This window comes from Portunus trituberculatus, chromosome 31 (assembly GCF_017591435.1).
Source record: "Portunus trituberculatus isolate SZX2019 chromosome 31, ASM1759143v1, whole genome shotgun sequence".
Classification (NCBI taxonomy): domain Eukaryota; kingdom Metazoa; phylum Arthropoda; class Malacostraca; order Decapoda; family Portunidae; genus Portunus; species Portunus trituberculatus.
This window is the reverse complement of record NC_059285.1, coordinates 1126303-1146621: the sequence shown is the minus strand read 5'-3', so window position 1 is coordinate 1146621 and position 20319 is coordinate 1126303. Positions and strand designations below refer to the sequence as shown.

The window sequence follows — 20319 nt, the reverse complement described above, 5'->3', positions numbered from 1 at the left end:
AGGGGTGGAGGAGTGGAAATGTGCAGGGGTGGAGAGCAGATGAGAGGAGGAATGGAGTGTTTGAAAAAGACATGAAGGAAATGAATGAAAATAACAACAACACTGGAGGAAGGAAGGGAATGGAAGAGAGAGAGAGAGAGAGAGAGAGAGAGAGAGAGAGAGAGAGAGAGAGAGAGGGAGAGACTAAATGAACTCTACCTCTTCCTGACAAACAAAAATTTTCGGAAACAACTTATATATACGTGCTCTCTCTCTCTCTCTCTCTCTCTCTCTCTCTCTCTCTTTCATACCCTTGCTATAATTTTTCTCTCGCCCTCTAATACAAACTGTCAGCCTCCTCTCTCCTCTCCAATGAACTTTTCGCTTCCCCGCTCCAGCATCGCGCTCCCCTCCTGCCTTCCCTCTCTCCTCCACCCTTCCTGCTGCGGCTCTCGTTATCAATATGCTCACACTCCTCTTCCCTTTGTTTCTCGCCCACACCTTAGTACACCACCCCCTACACAGGACACAGGGGACACACACACACACACACACACACACCTCACACCTTAGTACACCACCCCCTACACAGGACACAAGGGACACACACATACACTCACTCCCTTGTTTAAAATAATATGGTTTGGTGGGTATTTTGTTGGTCATAAGTTTGTTTAAGTTTGTTGGTATTATTATGGTACTGTTTAGAAGTGTGATATACAGTACATAGAGACAGATATACGGATACACATGTTCATATATATACATACATACATACACGCAGGCACGTGCACGCACACACACACACACACACACAATCTCTCTCTCTCTTCTTCTCGTATCTTTCTTTTTTTTTCAGCGTATTTTCTTCGTCTATCTGCATCATCATCATCATCATTCTCTCTCTCTCTCTCTCTCTCTCTCACACACACACACACACACACACACTATAATTATCACAATGCTTCTACTGATGTTGCTGCTGCTGCTACTATTACTACTACTACTACTACTACTACTACTACTACTACTACTACTACTACTACTACCAGCGTTCCTCAGTGCAGGCATCTCACGTCAGGCTCACTCAAAGTTGCATTTTCGCTCATCAAAACTTTCCTTGGCCGCAGTCGTCTCTTTCCCTCAGATAAATACATTTCGTCTGCCTTCCTTCCTTCCTTCCTTCCTTCCTTCCTTCTTTCCTTCCTTTATTTTGGCCTTCTTCCTCCTTGTCTGCTGTTTTCTTCTTTCCTCTCTTTTATTCTTCTACTTTTTTTCCTTTTCCTCTGCTTTCTTCCTTCCTTCCTTCCTTCCTTCCCTTCATTCCACGTCTCTCCTTTCCTTCTTTCTTCTTCCTAACTATGATAATAATTTTCCTCCTCCACTTCTCTTCACTTCTCTTCCTTCTCTCTTGCCAGAAATGTCTCACTAATTCACTTCACAACTGTGCTAACTTTACACTAACCGTCCCCTCTCTCTCTCTCTCTCTCTCTCTCTCTTGTACACTTTCTCCGTCCCTACATCACCACTACTACCACCACCATCACTCCCTCTCCGTCACCACTGTTACCACCACTATATAACACCGACCCATCACCTCACCACACGCCGTCACTACAACCCGCCACCCCTAAGCTGTCACGAAACGCACTTCCCGTCACCCTCACCACTAACCGTACTGGCCACACCTACTTAGCACCGTGGCGGATGAGTGGATGCGACTCGGTGCTCAGTTGTTAGCGCGAGTCAATAAAGAACTAGGGTATGTTTGTAAAGCAGGTATTCGTTCTATATACGTATTTTTTTTTTTTTTTTGTATACCATGTGGGCTTTTTCACGGGAATTTCTGGGCTAAAGGGGGTATTTTTGGAGGTACCTCCTATCTGAAAGCCCACCCGCTAGGAAACCGTTGCCCCGAGTGAGGAAGCCCAACCTACACTCGGACTGTGGACAGGATTCGAACCGGTGTGCTTGGAGACCCCTCGGATCCCCAAAGCACGCATGGTTCCACTGTACGGCATATGCGAGGGTTGCGTTCTGTGAAAAGCTCGCATAAGGAAAATCTGCATATATCGATCTTACCATTCCATTATTCATAAGGGGGATTATGTTCCACGACACGTCGCTAATTAAACCATCTAAATACTTATTCCGGCACCGTGGCACAAGAGCAATACAGCATCAGAGGCACTGTAAAGCATATTTGTTGAGATGAATTGTAAACTATGATATGAAAAGACATTATAAACAAACACAAGTAAGAGAAATTGTGGGCTGTGTGCGGTGAGAGGAATGCGCGCGAGGACACACGCCCATGCACCGCCCTCTGCCTCGTATTTTCAAACACTTCTGCGCTTCACCTCCCCTATGTCAAAACGCTTTATTTGAATTTACATGAGTTTTTTTTTTTTAAGGTGTTTTTACGGTTCTAGAGGCAGTGACAATATTTCTACATTATCAACAGGAGAAACACTCTTGAAAACCAAGGTAATCAAATCTGTCGCCTTGGAAAATAGTCTTGGTAAAAGAGTAAAGCGTTTCTGGATACCGACCTCTCCATCACCTCACCAGGCACACCGCCGCCGCACCGCCGCCGCTACTCGCATAATTAGAAAGTTTTCTCGCATATCGAGAACACCTGGCACATTCAGGTCAGTCGCGTATGATAGAACTGACATATCTGAGAATCAGCATATATCGAATACCTGGTGTATGTAGGAGGCGGTGGCGTAATGGATAAGGTGATGGTGGTGGGATCGGGCAGACGTCCATGCATAGGTTTGAATCCCACCACATTCCGCTTTGAAGCTATGACATTTGTCGAGTTGTTTAAAGTTACCTGCATGTCACCATGATACCCAGGTTCTAGGTGGTTACACCAAAGATGCGCTTGGGTGGTGATATGGGTCCTAATATGGGTACCACTATAAATAAAATTGCCTGCGCCACTAATGGGCGGAAGCTTAACAGCGCTTCCCACATATACTCTTCAAGTATGCCTACAGGAGCTATGGGCCAGGACAAAAAAAAAAAAAAAAAAAATAGGGAATAGGAAAGGAAATGTCTACAGACCTATACCACTGCTGACTCCTTGCACCAATCCTCACTCTGCTGCTTGTATTATTTTTTAACCCTTTCACTGGCATCTGACACACCTTTCCCTAATTACTATTCAATCTGAGACATCGTTACTTCTTTCACAGCAATATCCAATCTTCAACCTGGGAAGAATTACAAAATGCATCTCTCTCTCTCTCTCTCTCTCTCTCTCTCTCTCTCTCTCTCGTCGTTCATTTTTCCTGTAAGTATTTGTAAAGCCTTCACGCAATGTATCTACTGCCACTATGGTCTGTCTACTGTAAAACTGTAAAGACGTGGCTCCTGGATTTTTTTTTTTTTTTTATATTTACACCATGTGGACTTTTCACGGGAATTTATGGGCTAAAGGGGATACTTTTTGGATACCTCCTATCTCAAAACCTACCCGCTAAGGAAACCGTTGCCCCGAGTGAGGAAGCCCAACCTACACTCAGACCGTGGACAGGATTCGAACCCGTGCGCTTGAAGACCCCTCGGACCCCAAAAGCATAGTTCCACTGTACCACGGCGTCCCCAATTTCAAACATATTGTAGCTTATTGATAACGTCATTGATTTGATGTGAGTAATACTTGTTTTCTGTTGATCAACGCGCTTATTACAAGGACAGCTCACGGTTTTCCTCAAGATCCGACAACCAAGCATTCCGTGGGACACCATTCAGACCCACACCCAGGAGCCACTTTACATTAGACAGACTGTAACAAGTTTAGTGTCGCGCTGAGAGGGTTAATCAATGTAAGAAGGAAATCCGCCTTAAACCCTTCAGTACCATGACGCGTTTCCATATTCATTCTGCTTAGTATTTGGTGACTGTATACAGCTGCAGAAACTCATGTGGGGGTTAAAATAGTGAAGACTGTGGCCACTGACCTCCATACACCTTTCCTAATGTAAATAAAACCGTCTGATCACACACATACTCAAGCTAAAAAAATGCGTCTTAGTACTGAAGCGGTTAAATAATAAAAAAAAGCCTACATAAGACAAATAATGTACAACTAAAGAAATGTATAAAATCTATAAAGAAAAGGAAGTAAATTTGCAGTTTCAACCAATATATCCTATCTTATATTTCTTTTTTCCTATGTCTAACAAGCTTAGGGACCTCCTATAGGGAAGCTGGGTTTAGGATGAGGAAACCTAACCTAACCTAACCTAAACTCTGTCCTGAAGTTGTTATTCATTTCCGATAGGGTAAAATGGGGTTGGAAACGCTGGTAGAAGTGTGATCTAGACCGTAAGAATGTGTCTATCGCGTGGTGTATTGGTTGAAACTGCAATAATACCGAAAAAGATAACGGACTGACTTGTTTATCATCACCATCACCACCACCACCACAGCACACGTCACCGTACCATTGAGCCCCACACCACATCATCACAGCCTTCCGCGTCCTCAGCCTGTGTGGGGAGGGCGGGAGGGAGGAGGCAGGTGGGTGGTGGAGCTCCGAGCGACACGGACTGGTTCACTCGCTGATTCAGAATGCGGAGAATTAAATGGTTCGGAAAAAAAGGTACCGTATCTCTCTCTCTCTCTCTCTCTCTCTCTCTCTCTCTCAGAAAACACCACTAAGACTAAATGAGAGGGAAGGAATCACGGAAACACACACACACACACAGAGAGAGAGAGAGAGAGAGAGAGAGAGAGAGAGAGAGAGAGAGAGAGAGAGAGAGAGAGAGAGAGAGAGAGAGAGAGAGAGAGAGAGAGATGGAAGAAAGTTTAGCCAGATTTGAGCCAGAGTTCAAGTCCTTCCCTAGCAGTAACAAGAACATTAACAACAACAAAAACAACAACAACAACAAGTGACATCTCCAGCAACTTCAAGAACAGCCACACAAACAACAAGAACATTAACGAAACCAAGAGAGAGAGAGAGAGAGAGAGAGAGAGAGAGAGAGAGAGAGAGAGAGAGAGAGAGAACGCAAGACAAGCACAACAACAAAAGAAATCAAAAGAAAACACCGAAAAGATAAAGAAAAGAAATGAGGCTTGGAAACAGGAACCCACTGGAACCAGATCTCATGGCGGAGGAGGAGGAGGAGGAGGAGGAGGAGGAGGAAGAGAGAGAGAGAGAGAGAGAGAGAGAGAGAGAGAGAGAGAGAGAGAGAGAGAGAGAGAGAGAGAGAGAGAGTGTGTGTGTGTGTGTGTGTTTCGAGACGGTAGGAGAAGGAGTAGGAGGAGGACACTAAAATAATGGAAGAAGATAAGAACTACTTCCTTATTTAGAAACACCTTCCGTTCTCACTACGACAATTTTCCAAGACCACAGAGACATCTAGCCTGGTTTTCAAGACAGTTTCTCCTTTTAATAAACTAGAAACCTTGCCAATCTATCACCAGAAACATTGAAATACTCTTAAAAAACACGAGTATCTTCAACTGGAGCCTTCGGAAAGCAGTGATGGTGAGAGAGCAGAGCGTTTCAGAATACAGACCTTAGAGCGAAAAGTATGTAGGCAGTGTCAGTGTCTGTCTGTTTGTCTGTAATGCATGAGGTCTCTTTTTATGGCTGTTAATCCCTTCAGTAGCAAGACACGTTTCCATATTCATTCTGCTTACTATTTGGTGATTTTATACAGCTTCAGAAACTCATGTAGGGGATTGAAATTGTGAAGACTTTGGCCATTAATCTTCTGACCTCCATAGACCCTTCAAAATGTCAATAAAATGGTCTAATCGTACACGAATCTTAAGGTAAGAATGTGTTCCAGTATTGAAGGATATTAAAATTGTGAAGACTTTGGCCATTAATCTTCTGACCTCCATAGACCCTTCAATGTCAATAAAATGGTCTAATCATACACAAATCCTAAGGTCAAAATGTGTTCTAGTATTAAAGGGATTAATTAGTTAGTCTCCGCGTCACTTGGCACTGCGGGGGATGGTACTCAAGTCAAGCAAGCCTCAGGTCAGATGGTCACCAAGACACCTCAGCCTGCCACTATGATAAGCTTCAGGACGTTTGGTGCTCGAGACACTTCACAAACACCTTCACCAATCTCAACCTCAGCCCACCCAGCAGCAGTCCACCAGTTTGCCGAGCGAGTACTAAACAAAGCAGCCACCATCACCACCATCACCACCACGACCACCATCATCACCACCACTATCATCACCACCATCACCACCACCACCATCACCACCACCACCACCACCACCATCATCATCACCACCACCACCACCATCACTACCTTCCCTATCCCGCAGCGCTTCTTTGCCGTACTGCTCGCTTCCACAACACCGCCACTCCCACCCGCCACAGACTCCCACAAGAACAGCTCCCCCGCACCACTGTATACCTGAGTAACCTGAGCAATAACACACACCTCGAGGAAACAGCGATTCCATCCAGCTTCCCCACCTGCTATGACACTCGCTTACAGAATAACCGCCCTTTTTTCTCCTCTCCAAGACGTCACCAAACTTCACACGATATATATACCACAGAAAACGAAGTGAATATGTATCAAATCAAAGGAAAAATAGATAAATGAACCAGTAAATAGATACACCAATAGCTACGATGCAATACGAGAGTAGAGCAACACTCCCCCTTCAGTTCAGTGTTGGTAATGGCATACGGGTACATATTTAGAGCTATTCATTGTGTCAACCTGATGTGCTCTTACTCGGCTCTATTTCTATGTCTTTGTGTTTTAGTATATTTGATTTCTATTGTTTCTCTTTTCTCTTTATTTATTTTTTTTTTTACTGGATTGTTCTATATACGTTTTCCTTTGAATTCCTTCCTCTTAGTGTGACTTGTAGGTAGAAACGCTGCTTCCCTTAAGTGAACCAGTCGCTAGCGTCATTAATGTAATTATTAGAATTATTATTATTATTATTGTTACTGCTGCTACTAGTACTATCATTATTATTATTATTATTATTATTATTATTATTATTATTATTATTATCACTATTATTATTATTATTATCATTATTATTATTATTACACACACACACACACACACACACACACACACACACACGTAAAAGAACAGAATATTTGTTTAGTATTGAGGAGAAAAAGTGCAGAGGAGGAAGGTGTGATGACGTCATCACACCTTCCTCCTCTACACTTTTTTCTCCTCAATACTAAACAAATATTCTTTTCTTTTACGTGTGTGTGTGTGTGTGTGTGTGTGTGTGTGTGTGTGTGTGTGTGTGTGTGTGTGTGTTAAAGGACACTATTCTAACGTAACCAAACCCACGGCCCCATGACAGTTCCTGAGGACATTCACCAACACAAGGTACACAGCCACATCAGACCTACACTGAACTTAGAGGCCGGCCAGCCTGCCACACTGGCGACGCTGCGCAGACTGAGGTAACTGAGGTAATAAGCCGTGAGAACACAATCTGTACCGCTGCATTGTCTTGGTAATGTAATATTGCAGCAAATTAATTTCAGTAATATGCAGCATTCACACATCACCTGCTCACCGTGACTATTACCCACTAACTAAACTCATCCGTGTGTAGTAGATGGATGAGTGGGTGGTTGCAGGAGTTGATGGATACGTTAATATGCAGTGGATGGATTAGTCAGTGGGTGGCTTAGTGAATATTGGGTGAAAGATGGGTGAGTGAGTCTAGATGGGTGGGGTGTGTGGATAGAAGACAGGTGGATGAATGGATAGGTGGGCCTGTGGATATAGTTGAGTAGCTGGCTGGCTAGGTGGCTGGCTGGACTAATGGAGATGGGATAGGGGGATGCATGTGAGTCTGTGAAGAGATGGATGGAGTTACGACTGTGAGTGAATGGGTTTGGCAGAGCAGTCTTCACGGAGCCTGTAGTCTAGAATGGTTGAGTCTAGAGACATTTTGGGAATGAAGTGGTTGGGGTAGCAAGTGTCTCGAGCTTCAAACGTCGTAAAGCTTATGTGCACTGAGGTCGATCTGTCCTGAGGGATCATTTCACCTGTGGCCAGTAGCAAGTCACCGCACACCGTCTCCGTTACACTACTAAGCCGTACCCATAAACACTTTGCTCTCTCACCACGACCCTTTCCAGCAATACCAGTGATGATTAGCCTGATTCTCAAGTGCGTTTCTCCTCTTCATCATGTGGAAACCTCGTTAATATTAAAAAAAAACGGTGTAACTTTAATGAATGAAGCCTCGTGACTATTGTGGAGGTGTGACGCAAGACTGTTTCAGAATAAGGTCCTAAAATTGTGTCAGGTGAAGGAAGGAAATAAAAAAGGTAAATAGATATATATGTGGGGGCGCCATCTCCTCAAGGAAGGTCTCCCGAGGGTGTCCTAAATCAAATTTTGAACTTTGGGGTGTCCTGAGCATCTTTTGTGAGCGAGAGTCAAGCGGAGGAGGAAAGTTGGAGGCGGAGGCGTTGGCTGGGTGAGGTGAGGACGTCGGGTGGGGGAGGAGCAGGAGGGTGACGTGAAGGAGGGGAAAGGAAGGGCGGAGAGGGAGGGAGGATTATAAAAATATGTGAAATACGAAAAGTGAGTGAGGGGAATGTTGGTGTTGGTGTGAAGGTGCCGCTGTGAAGGAGTGAGGAGTGGTGGTGCGACGGAGCCAAGGAGTGAAGGAGTGAGGACTGCTGGTGTGAAGGAGTGAGGACCGCTGGTGTGAAGGAGTGAAGACTGCTGGTGTGAAGGAGTGACGACTGCTGGTGTGAAGGAGTGAGGACTGCTGGTGTCAAGGAGTGAGGACTGCTGGTGTCAAGGAGTGAAGGACTTGAAAGTGAAGGATTGAAGGATTGAAGGTGCCGGTGTGAAGGAGTGAGGAGTGGTGAGGTGAAGGAACGAAGGAACAGAAGTGGAGTGAACAGAGAAACAGAGGAACTTAACCAAAAACGGAGATATAAGAAAAGAAAAAAAAAAAAGAAAGGAAAGGAAGCAGCAACACACCATGAGGGCCACAGGTGACAGGAAAGAAACCCTTGTATAAAACATAACCTGCAATTCCTATACCCTTCATCCACACCCGTAAAGCTACCTAGAGATGCCTTATAAAACACCCCTCACTGACTCAACACTGGAAAACAAACACAGACAAACGCAGACAAACAGAGACAAACACAGACAAACGTAGAGAAACACAGACAAACGCAGAAAAACGCAGAGAAACAGACAAACGCAGACAAACACAGACAAACGCAGAAAAACAGACAAACACAGGCAAACGCAGAATAAAACAGACAAACACACGAAACACACGAACACAAACATACGAAACACACGAAACACAGGAAGAGAAGGCAGGAACACGGAGGAAACATGGAAGAAGGGAGAGAAAAAAGGGAAACAGGACCAAAAAGGAGAAAAAACAGTACTAAGGCCACTGACACTCCCAGATGCATCGAGATTAGGTTTGCATGTGCATGAACAGGAAAACATCATCTGACGGAAAGACATATGTACATACAGTGACAAGTGTGTGTGTGTGTGTGTGTGTTTACCTAGTTGTAGTTTTACAGTGCCTGGGCTTTATGCTCGTGTGGCCCCGTTTCCATATCTGCATTTATCCAATTTTTCTTTGAAGCTATGTACACTCTTTGCTGACACCACTTCCTCACTCAAACTGTTCCAAGTCTCAACACATCTTTGCGGGAAACTATATTTTTAACATCTCTCAGATATCTTCCCTTCCTCAGTTTCTTACTATGTGATCTTGTGCTTCTAATGTCATATTCTTCTCTCAGGATCAGTTTCTCATTATCCACTTGATCCATTCCGTTAATCAAATTATAAACTTGTATCAGATCCCCTCTCTCCCTTCTCTGTTCCAGGGTTGGTAGATCCATAGCCTTTAGTCTCTCCTCATATGTCATCCCTTCAAATTCTGGAACCATTCTTGTGGCCATTTTTTGTAGTCTCTCCAACTTCCTTATGTGTTTCTTTTTATGGGGGTCCACACAACTCCTGCATATTACAATCTGGGTCTTATTATAGTACTTATCAATTTCTTCATCATTTCTTTGTGTGTGTGTGTGTGTGTGTGTGTGTGTGTGTGTGTGTGTGTGTGTGTGTGTGTGTGTGTGTGTGGTGGGAGTGATTACAGCAGTCGTGGTGATGATGGTGAGTTTAAAGGTGAAGGTAGTGGTAGTAGTGGTGATGGTGGTGGTAGAGGTGGTAATGAGAGAATAGAAATTATAGTACTAGTGTGGATGGATGTTGTGAAGGTGATGGTGGTGGTGGTGATGATGGTGATGGTGGTGATGGTGGTGGTGATATAGTGAGAAGAGGTCATCAGTTTTGGTCACGTGGTTGTCTGACTTGGTGCACACAGAGAGACTTCGTGGTGACTTCAGGGGCAGGTTGGCTTCACTTCTCCCAGACTTACCTAACATCTGTCCCAAACTTACATCATTCTCTTCCCACACCTACTCCGCCTCCTCCTCCTCCTCCTCCTCCTCCTCCTCCTCCTCTTCCTTATCTTCATCAGGTATATATTACGGCATTAACCTGACCTCCTCCTCCACCTCCACCTCCTCTTCCTCCTCCACCTCCTACTCCTCTTCCTCCTCCTCCTCAGGTATATATATTACATATATATTACGACATTAACATCACCTCTTCCACCTCCACCTCCTCCTCCTCCTCCTCCTCCTCCACCTCCACCTCCACCTCCTACGCCTTCTCTTCATCAGGTATACATAATGACATTCACCTTTTTCAACCTTATATTATCATTTTCATCCACCTCTTTGCAGTATTCTCCTCATCCTCCTCCTCCTCCACCACCACCACCACCACCACATCACCTTCTTCATATACCGCACAATCTCCCTCTTCCAGTATTTCTTTTCCTCGTAATCCTTCCTCCTCCTCATTCACCTCTTTGCAGCGCTCTCCTCCACCTCCTCCACTAAAATAAATGTTCCACCTTTCCACTCACCACTCACTACTCACCACCGCCACCACCGCCTTCTCTTCCTTCACCACCCGCCAGTCTCAGTTACAAAAGCCAATCTAAGGAGGAACTTTGGGAAAACTCACCAAGTCGGAATCAACATTACGAGGAGGCTTGTTAACAGAGCCCACTTGGAGCCAAACTTGGAATATTCAGTCTGTAAACGCAGGCAAGGTTGGAAGAGAGAGAGAGAGAGAGAGAGAGAGAGAGAGAGAGAGAGAGAGAGAGAGAGAGAGAGAGAGAGAGAGAGAGAGAGAGAGAATTGTTACTTTTGTCTTTCTTCCTTCCTGCTCCTCTTGCTCCTCTTCCTTCTCCTTCTCCTCCTCCTCCTCCTCCTCCTCCTCCTCTGCCTGCCGAAGGAAAGATGTGAATGTGAATGGCAAATTGTGCGCAAAGAAGAACAGAAGCGAACAGCAATGATAATACAAACACTTCACTCAAAAGCTTTAATTTACTCTCCCCCCAACCACACATACACACACACACACACACACACACACACACACACACACACACACACACACACACACACGTTTTGATGAGTAGCTGACGAAATGTAACATAGTGGTAAAATCTACATATCACTTCTCGTGTGTGTGTGTGTGTGTGTGTGTGTGTGTGTGTGTGTGTGTGTGTGTGTGTGTGTTTTTACGTAATTCTTGATGCTAATTACTGATTTGAATTTCTCACTGGAAGGAAAAAAAGTGGAAATGAACTGAGTATTACAATGGTCGATGAAAAACTGTGTCGGTACGTAAAATGAAAGCCACACACACACACACACACACACACACACACACACACACACACACACACCGCGTAGTGTAGTGGTTAGCACGCTCGACTCACAATCGAGAGGGCCGGGTTCGAGTCCCGGCGCGGCGAGGCAAATGGGCAAGCCTCTTAATGCGTAGCCCCTGTTCACCTAACAGTAAATAGGTACGGGATGTAACTCGAGGGGTTGTGGCCTCGCTTTCCCGGTGTGTGGAGTGTGTTGTGGTCTCAGTCCTACCCGAAGATCGGTCTATGAGCTCTGAGCTCGCTCCGTAATGGGGAAGACTGGCTGGGCGACCGTGGTGGTGAATTACACACACACACACACACACACACACACACACAAGAAGTATCAGTACCACGTGTCTGTCTAAGACCTTCATTCCGAAACCCTTCTACTCGTCACCTCCATCACTTTCAAAAGGGTCTAATTGAAGTCTGACGTGTTTCAACGGGTGGCTTTTGTGGTTCTAGTGACAGATTAATACGATTTCTACATTATCAACTGGTAAAACTGATGAAAAACCCAGCTAATCATCTCTGTTACCTTTGAAAACAATCATGGTGAAGGAGCAGAGCGCTTCTAAATACATGCCTACACACTACGTGTTACTTACCCACAGTTGGACGCAAGGAAGAAGCAGGACCCACGACAGATAGTGACACACAAGTTTCCTTCCTCACGCAAGCATCATCCTCCCCCCACTCCGGTCCCCTCCGTCTCGCCTCCCAAACAGTCAGTCACCCAGGTGGCCCCAGTGATGCGTGGAGGATGGAGCTCTCTCTCTGATCACGTTCTTCCACCAACAATTACAAAACACTGAGTAGCTGAGTCGAGTCACACACCGCCCCACACAACGTCCCACACACATACACTGTCTCTGTCACTGCTCGTCTCTCCTCTGGCGGCGGCGCTTGTGTTCACCGTTCAGTTGCTTCGGGACAGTTTCGAGGTTACGCGTGAACTGTTCGGCACTCTAACACGAGGCACTTTTATTAGTCTCCTGCCATATGTCTGTCTGTCTCTCTCTCTCTCTCTCTCTCTCTCTCTCTCTCGTGCTTACTTTGTTCCTGGCTGTGTGTGGTTTAGCTTGGCAGATTTTGAAGTTTTTTTTTTTTTTTTTTTCTTTTCAGAAGCGTGTCAATTTTCAGTCTATTGTTACTTGTAGTGGAATTTCTGAGGCAATAAACTGATTGTAACAAACTGGCTTTCCTTCCCCCACGTGTTTGTTGCTGCCCCTCGTCCTGTCTTCCGTCCCTCCCTGTCTCTCTCTCTCAGGGGACGAGCCGGGCACTTTATGCCTCCAGACTACTCGTGATCACTTCAGGCTGGTCTTGAGCGAGGGAACGGCAGCCAGTCACCGCTCCAAACTCCACGCACACCCTCCACGGCCGCCCACCACCGACTGAGTCCTTGGTGCTGCTGCTGCTTCTCTTGTACAGGGACCGACCACGCCCCCGGCCCCTCCCTCCCGCCCTCGGCTCCACCCGCGCCCTGGCTCACATTTCCGCGGCCCCACCCTCCTTCGCCCTGCCTCGCTCACCTCGTCACCCAATAATCTTGCTCTCTCGCTCTTTTCCCTTCTCCCCCGTGAGCACCCATGCTTCTCCCTCACCCTCAACCTTCACCTCGTCCTCACACTCAAGGATCACAGGCTTCCCTCGTCTTGCTCATCAAAACACCAGATTTAAGTAGCTACTGTAGTAATGGAAGGAGAGGCCAACAGAAGCGGGAAGCGCCACTGCGTAAACAGTAAGTTGTAAGGTGATCGTCCCGCCACCTGCCCTGCACACACTGACACATCTGTACCTACACACAGTCAGTCACCTTGTTATAGTCTGCACGATCACTATGGCAATTGCTTTCTGTTTGTGTGTGTGTGTGTGTGTGTGTGTGTGTGTGTGTGTGTGTGTGTGTGTGTGTGTGTGTGTGTTCGCGATTTCGAGGCACTTTTGATCCGTCATCAGTGAAGGTCTTGCCTTGGAGAGGACCTGGCGCGATCTGGCGGCCGCCTTGTCCCAGCCTAGCGGGAGGACACAGGCGGGATGCATTAGACGAGGGCGGCAGTTTTGAAGACTAAGCAATACGCGTGGCTGTGGTGGCGCAGTTTTCACACGATCACAGAATACGTCACCAATCACCATCGCTACTGTGAGGAATTGTAAAGCTAACCACCATGATTTTTTTTCTATTGTTTACGTAAGAGGGACACTGATCTAAGAGGAACCAAGAAAATTATCCAGGAATAAGGAGTGCCTTGAACACTCTCTCTTCAAAGAACTCAAGTCAAAGGAAGGGTGAGATGCAGGAGCAGCCACATGGAGGAGCAACGAACACCCACACACTCAGGGAGGCGTGACCAACTTCTTGAATGCACTCTAGATTCCTTGGACACTCCTGCTACTACTACTACTACTACTACTACTACTACTACTACTACTACTTCTACAAAACAACAACAACAACAACAACTACTACTACTACTACTACTACTACTACTACTACTACTACTACTACTACTACTACTACTACTACCGCTACTACTGCTACTACTTCTACTACTACTACTACTACCACTACTTCTACAAAAACAACAACAACAACAACTACTACTACTACTACTACTACTACTATTACTACCACCGCCACTCCTACTACTACTACTTCTATTACTATTGCTGCTATTACTACTACTGCTACTACTACTTCTACTACTACTTATACCAGTACTATTATTACTACTACTACTACTACTACTACTACTACTACTACCATCACCATTCCTACTACTACTACCACTTCTTCTGCTATTACTACTACTACTACTACTACTACTACTACTACTACTACTACTACTACTACTACTGCTGCTGCTGCTGCTGCTGCTGCTGGTGCTGTTGGTGCTGTGCGCGGGTGCTAGGTTCGCCAGCATGGCACAACTCCCTAGGAAAAAATGTCTGTTATCCGTGAGGGAGTAATGGGGCAACATTTACATGCCATCAGGTCACCGCTGCTGTCTTGGGGAAGGTCCCGAGGGGCGCAGGAAAGGCAGCGGCAGCGGCAGCAGCATCAGCAGCAATATAGCAGAGGACAAAAGGAAGCGGACAAGCCTTTGTATGGAGGCCAGTCTCTGGGAGGGATAGGGGTCGGCGCCAACAAGCTCTTCACTATCTCGCTCGTATTTATCACGTCTTGGGAAGGGAGGGGGCAGGGGAAGGGGAGGGAGGGGGAAGGAAAAGGGTAGTGGCAGACAATGGAGCGGCGCCCCGGGCTGTGCTTGAGTCGCTGCGTGGCTCGTATTTATAAACGTGGCTGGACACGGAAGTTGTGGCGAGGGCTGACAGAATCCCCGGGTCGGTTAGGCACCGGTTATGAACGGTGCGCTGCCTCGCCCTGGACAAGATCCTTCTCGCTAGGCTTGGCACCTGATCGAGGACTGGCCTCCGGTTAGGTCTTGTGAATAAGTCTTGAATATTTTCAGCATGGAGGAAAAGAGGAGAAAGAAACTTTCATACTGCCTGCCTGGTTATTTCTATTAACATTCCTACCGTTTGGTGGGACTTCTGAAAAAATACCCTTAACTTAGTTGACCCCAAAGACTTTTTTGTTTTGATGGTCGCTTGCCACGAGCGTTTCAGCTCCCGGGCGCAGAAAAATAAATAGATACAAGGAAGGTATTGGCTCGGTATTGGCTTGGTATGAGCAGCCCCGTCACTACTACGAATAGTGTTACCTTGAACCGCGCTCTGAAACACTTCTTCACAACTTCTTACTGACTTTCATTGAAGTTATTGTAGTTTCCTAGTTTTTTTTCTCATTGGCACAATAGTTTAACAAGGGTTCTGCATCCTAATTGAAACACACACACACACACACACACACACACACACACACACACACACACACACACACACACACACAACGATTACTAACTCAAAAGGAGCTAGATTAATGATATTTCCTGATCCACATGAACAGAAAACGCTGCTCACTCTTCGTATTGGTATTCCAAGGAAGAATTTTCACTCAAGCGATGATTTGTCTGTCTGTCTGTCTGCCTGTCTGTCTGTCTGTTAGTCTCTCCACCTCCATTCCCTGATATTGTATCCTTTGTATTTCTTTGGTGTTCTGGCGCATTTCTTTGTGAGCAGCGCTGCCGCCACGCCGTGAGGGACAAAGGCGGGACAGCCACACCTCCATTAAGAGAGGCAACACCGGTTTCACTCACACTTACGACTATATTCTGAAAGTCTTCTGGCGGTGCCTTCACTACTTTCAAACGACTAGGTTCTTTTTAATCTTTTTTTCGTATCCTAGTGACAGACTGACAAGATTTCTGCATTATTAACCTCTTCAGTACCATAACTCGTTTCCATATTCACTCTGATTACTATTTGGCGATTTTATACAGCTTCGGAAACTTATGTGGGGGACTAAAATAGTGAAGACTCTGACCTTTAATCATCTGACCTTCATAAACCCTTCATAATGTCAATAAAATGGTCTAATCGTACACAAATCTCAAGGTAAAACTCCGTCTTAGTACTGAAAAAGGTTAAAAGGAGAAACAGTCTTGACAAGCCAGCTTCTCATTTGTGTGGCCTTTGAAAATAGCCTTGGTGAGAGAACAGAGCGTTTCTAAATACACACAACACGGGACAGGGAAAGCGAGACAAGACACAAGACGCACTGCAGCCGCGATCATTACGAACATTTAAATACTCTGAAGTGAAGGAAGGTTCTGGGCGAGTAGTCAAAGCGAGTTCCCTTTGTGTTCCTCAACCCAAAACACTTCTTACCGTGAGAGAGAGAGAGAGAGAGAGAGAGAGAGAGATACAAATACAAAGACAGACAAACAGAAACACAGACACCCCGCAAGAAAGGAAAGATAGACAGACAGTCACAGAGAAGGAAAAGGACAAAATGAGACAAACACGGACGAAGGTAAACAAACAAACACATAAACAAACACACCAGGAGACAAACAGACAGATGAAACAGAGGAGTAGACACAAACAGACAGACAAAACGGTGAAGTTAACGGACAGAATAATGGACAGACAGGGAAACAGGAAGGTGGAGGGCTGGACTAACGGACAGCTGGGCGGGCGGGTGGAGGGGGAGAGGGGAAGACAGGAGGATAGGCAGCAGGTAAACAAAGTGATCTCGAGCCTTTCTGTTTTAGGTCAACACTCCACCATTTATAAAACTCTGCACGACGCTGGAGGAAGAGGAGGAGGAGGAGGAGGAGGAGGAGGAGGAGGAGGAGGAGAGGAAGGTGTGATTGTGAAATATTTCCCTCTCAAAGAAAAAAAGAAAAATGAAATGCTGTTACTTAGTTTTTCTCTCTTCACTTTTATTTATTTATTTATCTTTATTTTCCTTTCTTTTCTGCGTCACTCGTTAGCTGTTTCCTCGAATTTCTTCTTCTTTTTCTTCTTCTTCTTCTTCTTCTTCTTGGCTTTAAGTACCTTTTTCCTCTTTTCCTCCAGCTTCTCTCTCTCTCTCTCTCTCTCTCTCTCTCTCTCTCTCTCTCTCTCTCTCTCTCTCTCTCTCTCAGCTTTGACTTGTTTACTCAACTTGCCTCTCCTAATTTTATCTCTTGCCTCATTCCAACACACACACACACACACACACACACACACACACACACACACACACACACACACACACACTTGACAATTCAATCAGCGTCTTGCAATACCAACTACAAAGGACTCAGAACCGTTTGATGGGCTGCGTGTGTGTGTGTGTGTGTGTGTGTGTGTGTGAGTCCCAACCTCCCCAAAAGTGCCACCAGTACGTGAACTAAAGTCTGGTTCTTCTATCTCCTACTGATCCGCCTCGCCCAGCCTCGACCCGCTCCTTCCTGCCTCGCCCCGCTCCTCCCCGCCTCGCCCCGCCCCGCCCCGCCTTGCCCCGCCCCGCCTCGCCCATCCCATCCCTCCCTCCCTCCCTCCTTCACTCTGAGTTTCGTAACAATTCAACACAGGAATGAAAAAAAATAAAGGAAGAAAACGGAGGGTAAGATGAAGCGTTTGAAAAAAAAGAAAAGAAAAAGGAGCAGAAGAGTATTGGAAAGAAGACTTTCATGGATTATAAAAATGGGAAGAGGATGTGTAGAATTGGGAGGAGGAGGAGGAGGAGGAGGAGGAGGAGGAGGAGGAGGAGGAGGGATACAAAGGAACTCAAAAGAAGACAAACAGTAGTAGATCTTCATGCCCTTCCTATATATGTTGTTTGTAGATCATGAGAAAGAAGAAGAAGAAGAAGAAGAAGAAGAAGAAGAAGAAGAGAAAAAAAAAAAAGAATAGAAAAATAGCAGAACAAGAACAAGAACAAGTAGAAGACAAAAAGAAGGAAAAGAACAAAGGCCAACACTATTAACTCCTTCAGTACTGGGGCGCATTTTTACCTTGAGTTTTGGGTGTGATTAGACTAATTCTATTCACATTAGGAAGGGTCTATGGAGGTCAAAAGATTAGTAGCCAGAGTCTTGACTATTCTAATCCCCATGCAATTTTCTGAAGCTGTATAAAGTCATCAAATAGTAACCAGAACAAATATGAAAACACGTCCTCATACTGAAAGGGTTAACACCAACAACATTAGCAACTGTGTATCAAGACGCACTTAACGGACCACAAACATGAAAAAACACAAGTAAATAAACACGTGACTTTCTAATGTCATCCTTTAATATACCACCCTGTCTCTCTATGCTTCCCTCAGGCAGTGTTAAGCAAACCCTCTCTGATCGCACAGCTTACGAACTGTCTCCTTTACGAATCCCCAGCTTACGAACTCCTTGCTTACGAACCTCCAGCTTATGAAACCCCAGCTTACGAACCACCTAGCTTACGAACGACGCCTTACGAACTCCCTGCTTAAGAATTCACATCTTACGAACTCCAGCTTACGAACCCCCCAGCTTACGAACTCCTTGCTTACGAACTTCCAGCTTACAAAACCCCCTGTTTACGAACTCCCGGCTTACGAACTCCCGGATAACGAACTCCCGGATAACGAACATGACTAGCACAACCAAACAAAAAGTGCCAAGGTCAGTCAAGTTAAGCTACTGAAAATGACTTGACTGTTTCCTTTAACCGACTTCACATGTTCCGGATCAAAGCTTCACCGTTTCACCGCGATGCTCAGAAAGATTCACACCACGTAAAGCAGTCTATGAAATCTGTATCAGCAGCTAAAAGACAGAATAAGATGAAGATAATAGTATTTTTTTACAATTTTTAGCCACAATAGTATTCGGAGTTGGCCGCAGAGTGATAGAAAATGTGCGACAGTTGAGTTAGTGATCAATGAGAGACGAGCCAAAACCTGTATCAGCCGGTAACAGACAGAACGGATTGAAGAGAATATATTTTTACCATTTTCAGCCACAATAGTGTTCAGAGTTGGCAACAGAGTGAAAGGAAATGTGCCGCAGTGGTTACGGGTCAGTGAGAGATGAGCCAAAATCTGTACCAGCCGTTAGCAGACAGAACGGATTGAAGAGAACAGATTTTAACCTTTTTTTAGCCACAACAATGTTCGGAGTTGGCCACAGAGTGATAGAAAATGTGCCACAGTGGTCGGGGATCAATGAGAGATGAGCCGAAATTTATATTAGCCAGTAATAGACAGAATAGGATGAAGATAATAGTTTTTTTTTTTTTTGCAATTTTTAGCCACAATAATGTTCGGAATTGGCCACAGAATGATATAAACAACAGTGGTCAGTGATCAATGAGAGATGAGCCGAAATCTGTATCAGCCGCTAACAAACAGAATGGAATGAAAAGATTAAATTTTTACTCTTTTTAGCCACAATAGTGTTCGGAGTTGGCCGCAGAGTGTGAGAAAATATGCCACAGTGGTCAGTGATCAATGAGAGATGAGCCAAATAGCAGAGGAAGGCTTGATTTAGAGAGGTCCCCTTCAGCACCTCAGATGATGCGATGGCGAAGATTTCACTGCACAAAACAGGATAAGTAAAAGAATGACTACTCGACGAAGGACAAAGAATTAAAGGATGTGTAAATGGTTAGCTTACGGGGTGAAGGAAAAGGAGGGAGAGAGAGAGAGAGAGAGAGAGAGAGAGAGAGAGAGAGAGAGAGAGAGAGAGAGAGAGAGAGAGAGAGATAATGAGGGTCCTTCACAATCATCAGGAGAGCCACCTTCCCTTCTCCCGTCCCTCACCACCTTGCCCTTCCACACCCCTCCCTCCCTCCCCCCTTCCCCGTCAACACTCTTCGACAACGTCCGAGAAAGACTCCGCCAGAAACTTGAAGGTAAACTGATTACTGGGAACACTGCACCCTATACCGTGTGTGTGTGTGTGTGTGTGTGTGTGTGTGTGTGTGTGTGTGTGTGTGTGTGTGTGTGTGTGTGTGTGTTATTTTTGTTACCTCAATTTTTTACTTCTTTTATAAGTCGCCTTTTCCCCTCATCCCCTCTCTCTCTCTCTCTCTCTCTCTCTCTCTCTCTCTCTCTCTCTCTCTCTCTCAGCACACCCGAGTGGCCCGTCATCGCGGCCAGGGGGAAGCACAAGCACCATAACTCTCCGTGAGCCTCCTTCG

General features: G+C 45.4%; 2 protein-coding genes across 3 annotated transcripts in view; one reads left to right on the top strand and one right to left on the bottom strand.

Annotated features, from left to right (window-relative positions):
* The window catches only part of LOC123511592 (vegetative cell wall protein gp1-like), a 13451-nt gene extending 6036 nt beyond the window's left edge, over nt 1–7415 (top strand). Inside the window, exons 4-5 of the mRNA XM_045267617.1 lie at nt 4465–4512; nt 7309–7415. Of these exons, the coding sequence (XP_045123552.1) occupies nt 4465–4512; nt 7309–7415 (155 nt within the window). The remainder of the gene's footprint in view (nt 1–4464; nt 4513–7308) is intronic.
* The window catches only part of LOC123511486, a 57063-nt gene extending 43883 nt beyond the window's left edge, over nt 1–13180 (bottom strand). Inside the window, exon 1 of one of the 2 annotated variants that reach the window (XM_045267426.1) lies at nt 12354–13180. The gene's annotated coding sequence lies outside the window, so the exon portion shown is untranslated. The remainder of the gene's footprint in view (nt 1–12353) is intronic. The other variant, XM_045267425.1, reaches the window with a different exon arrangement.
* Nucleotides 13181–20319: the final 7139 nt, after the last annotated feature.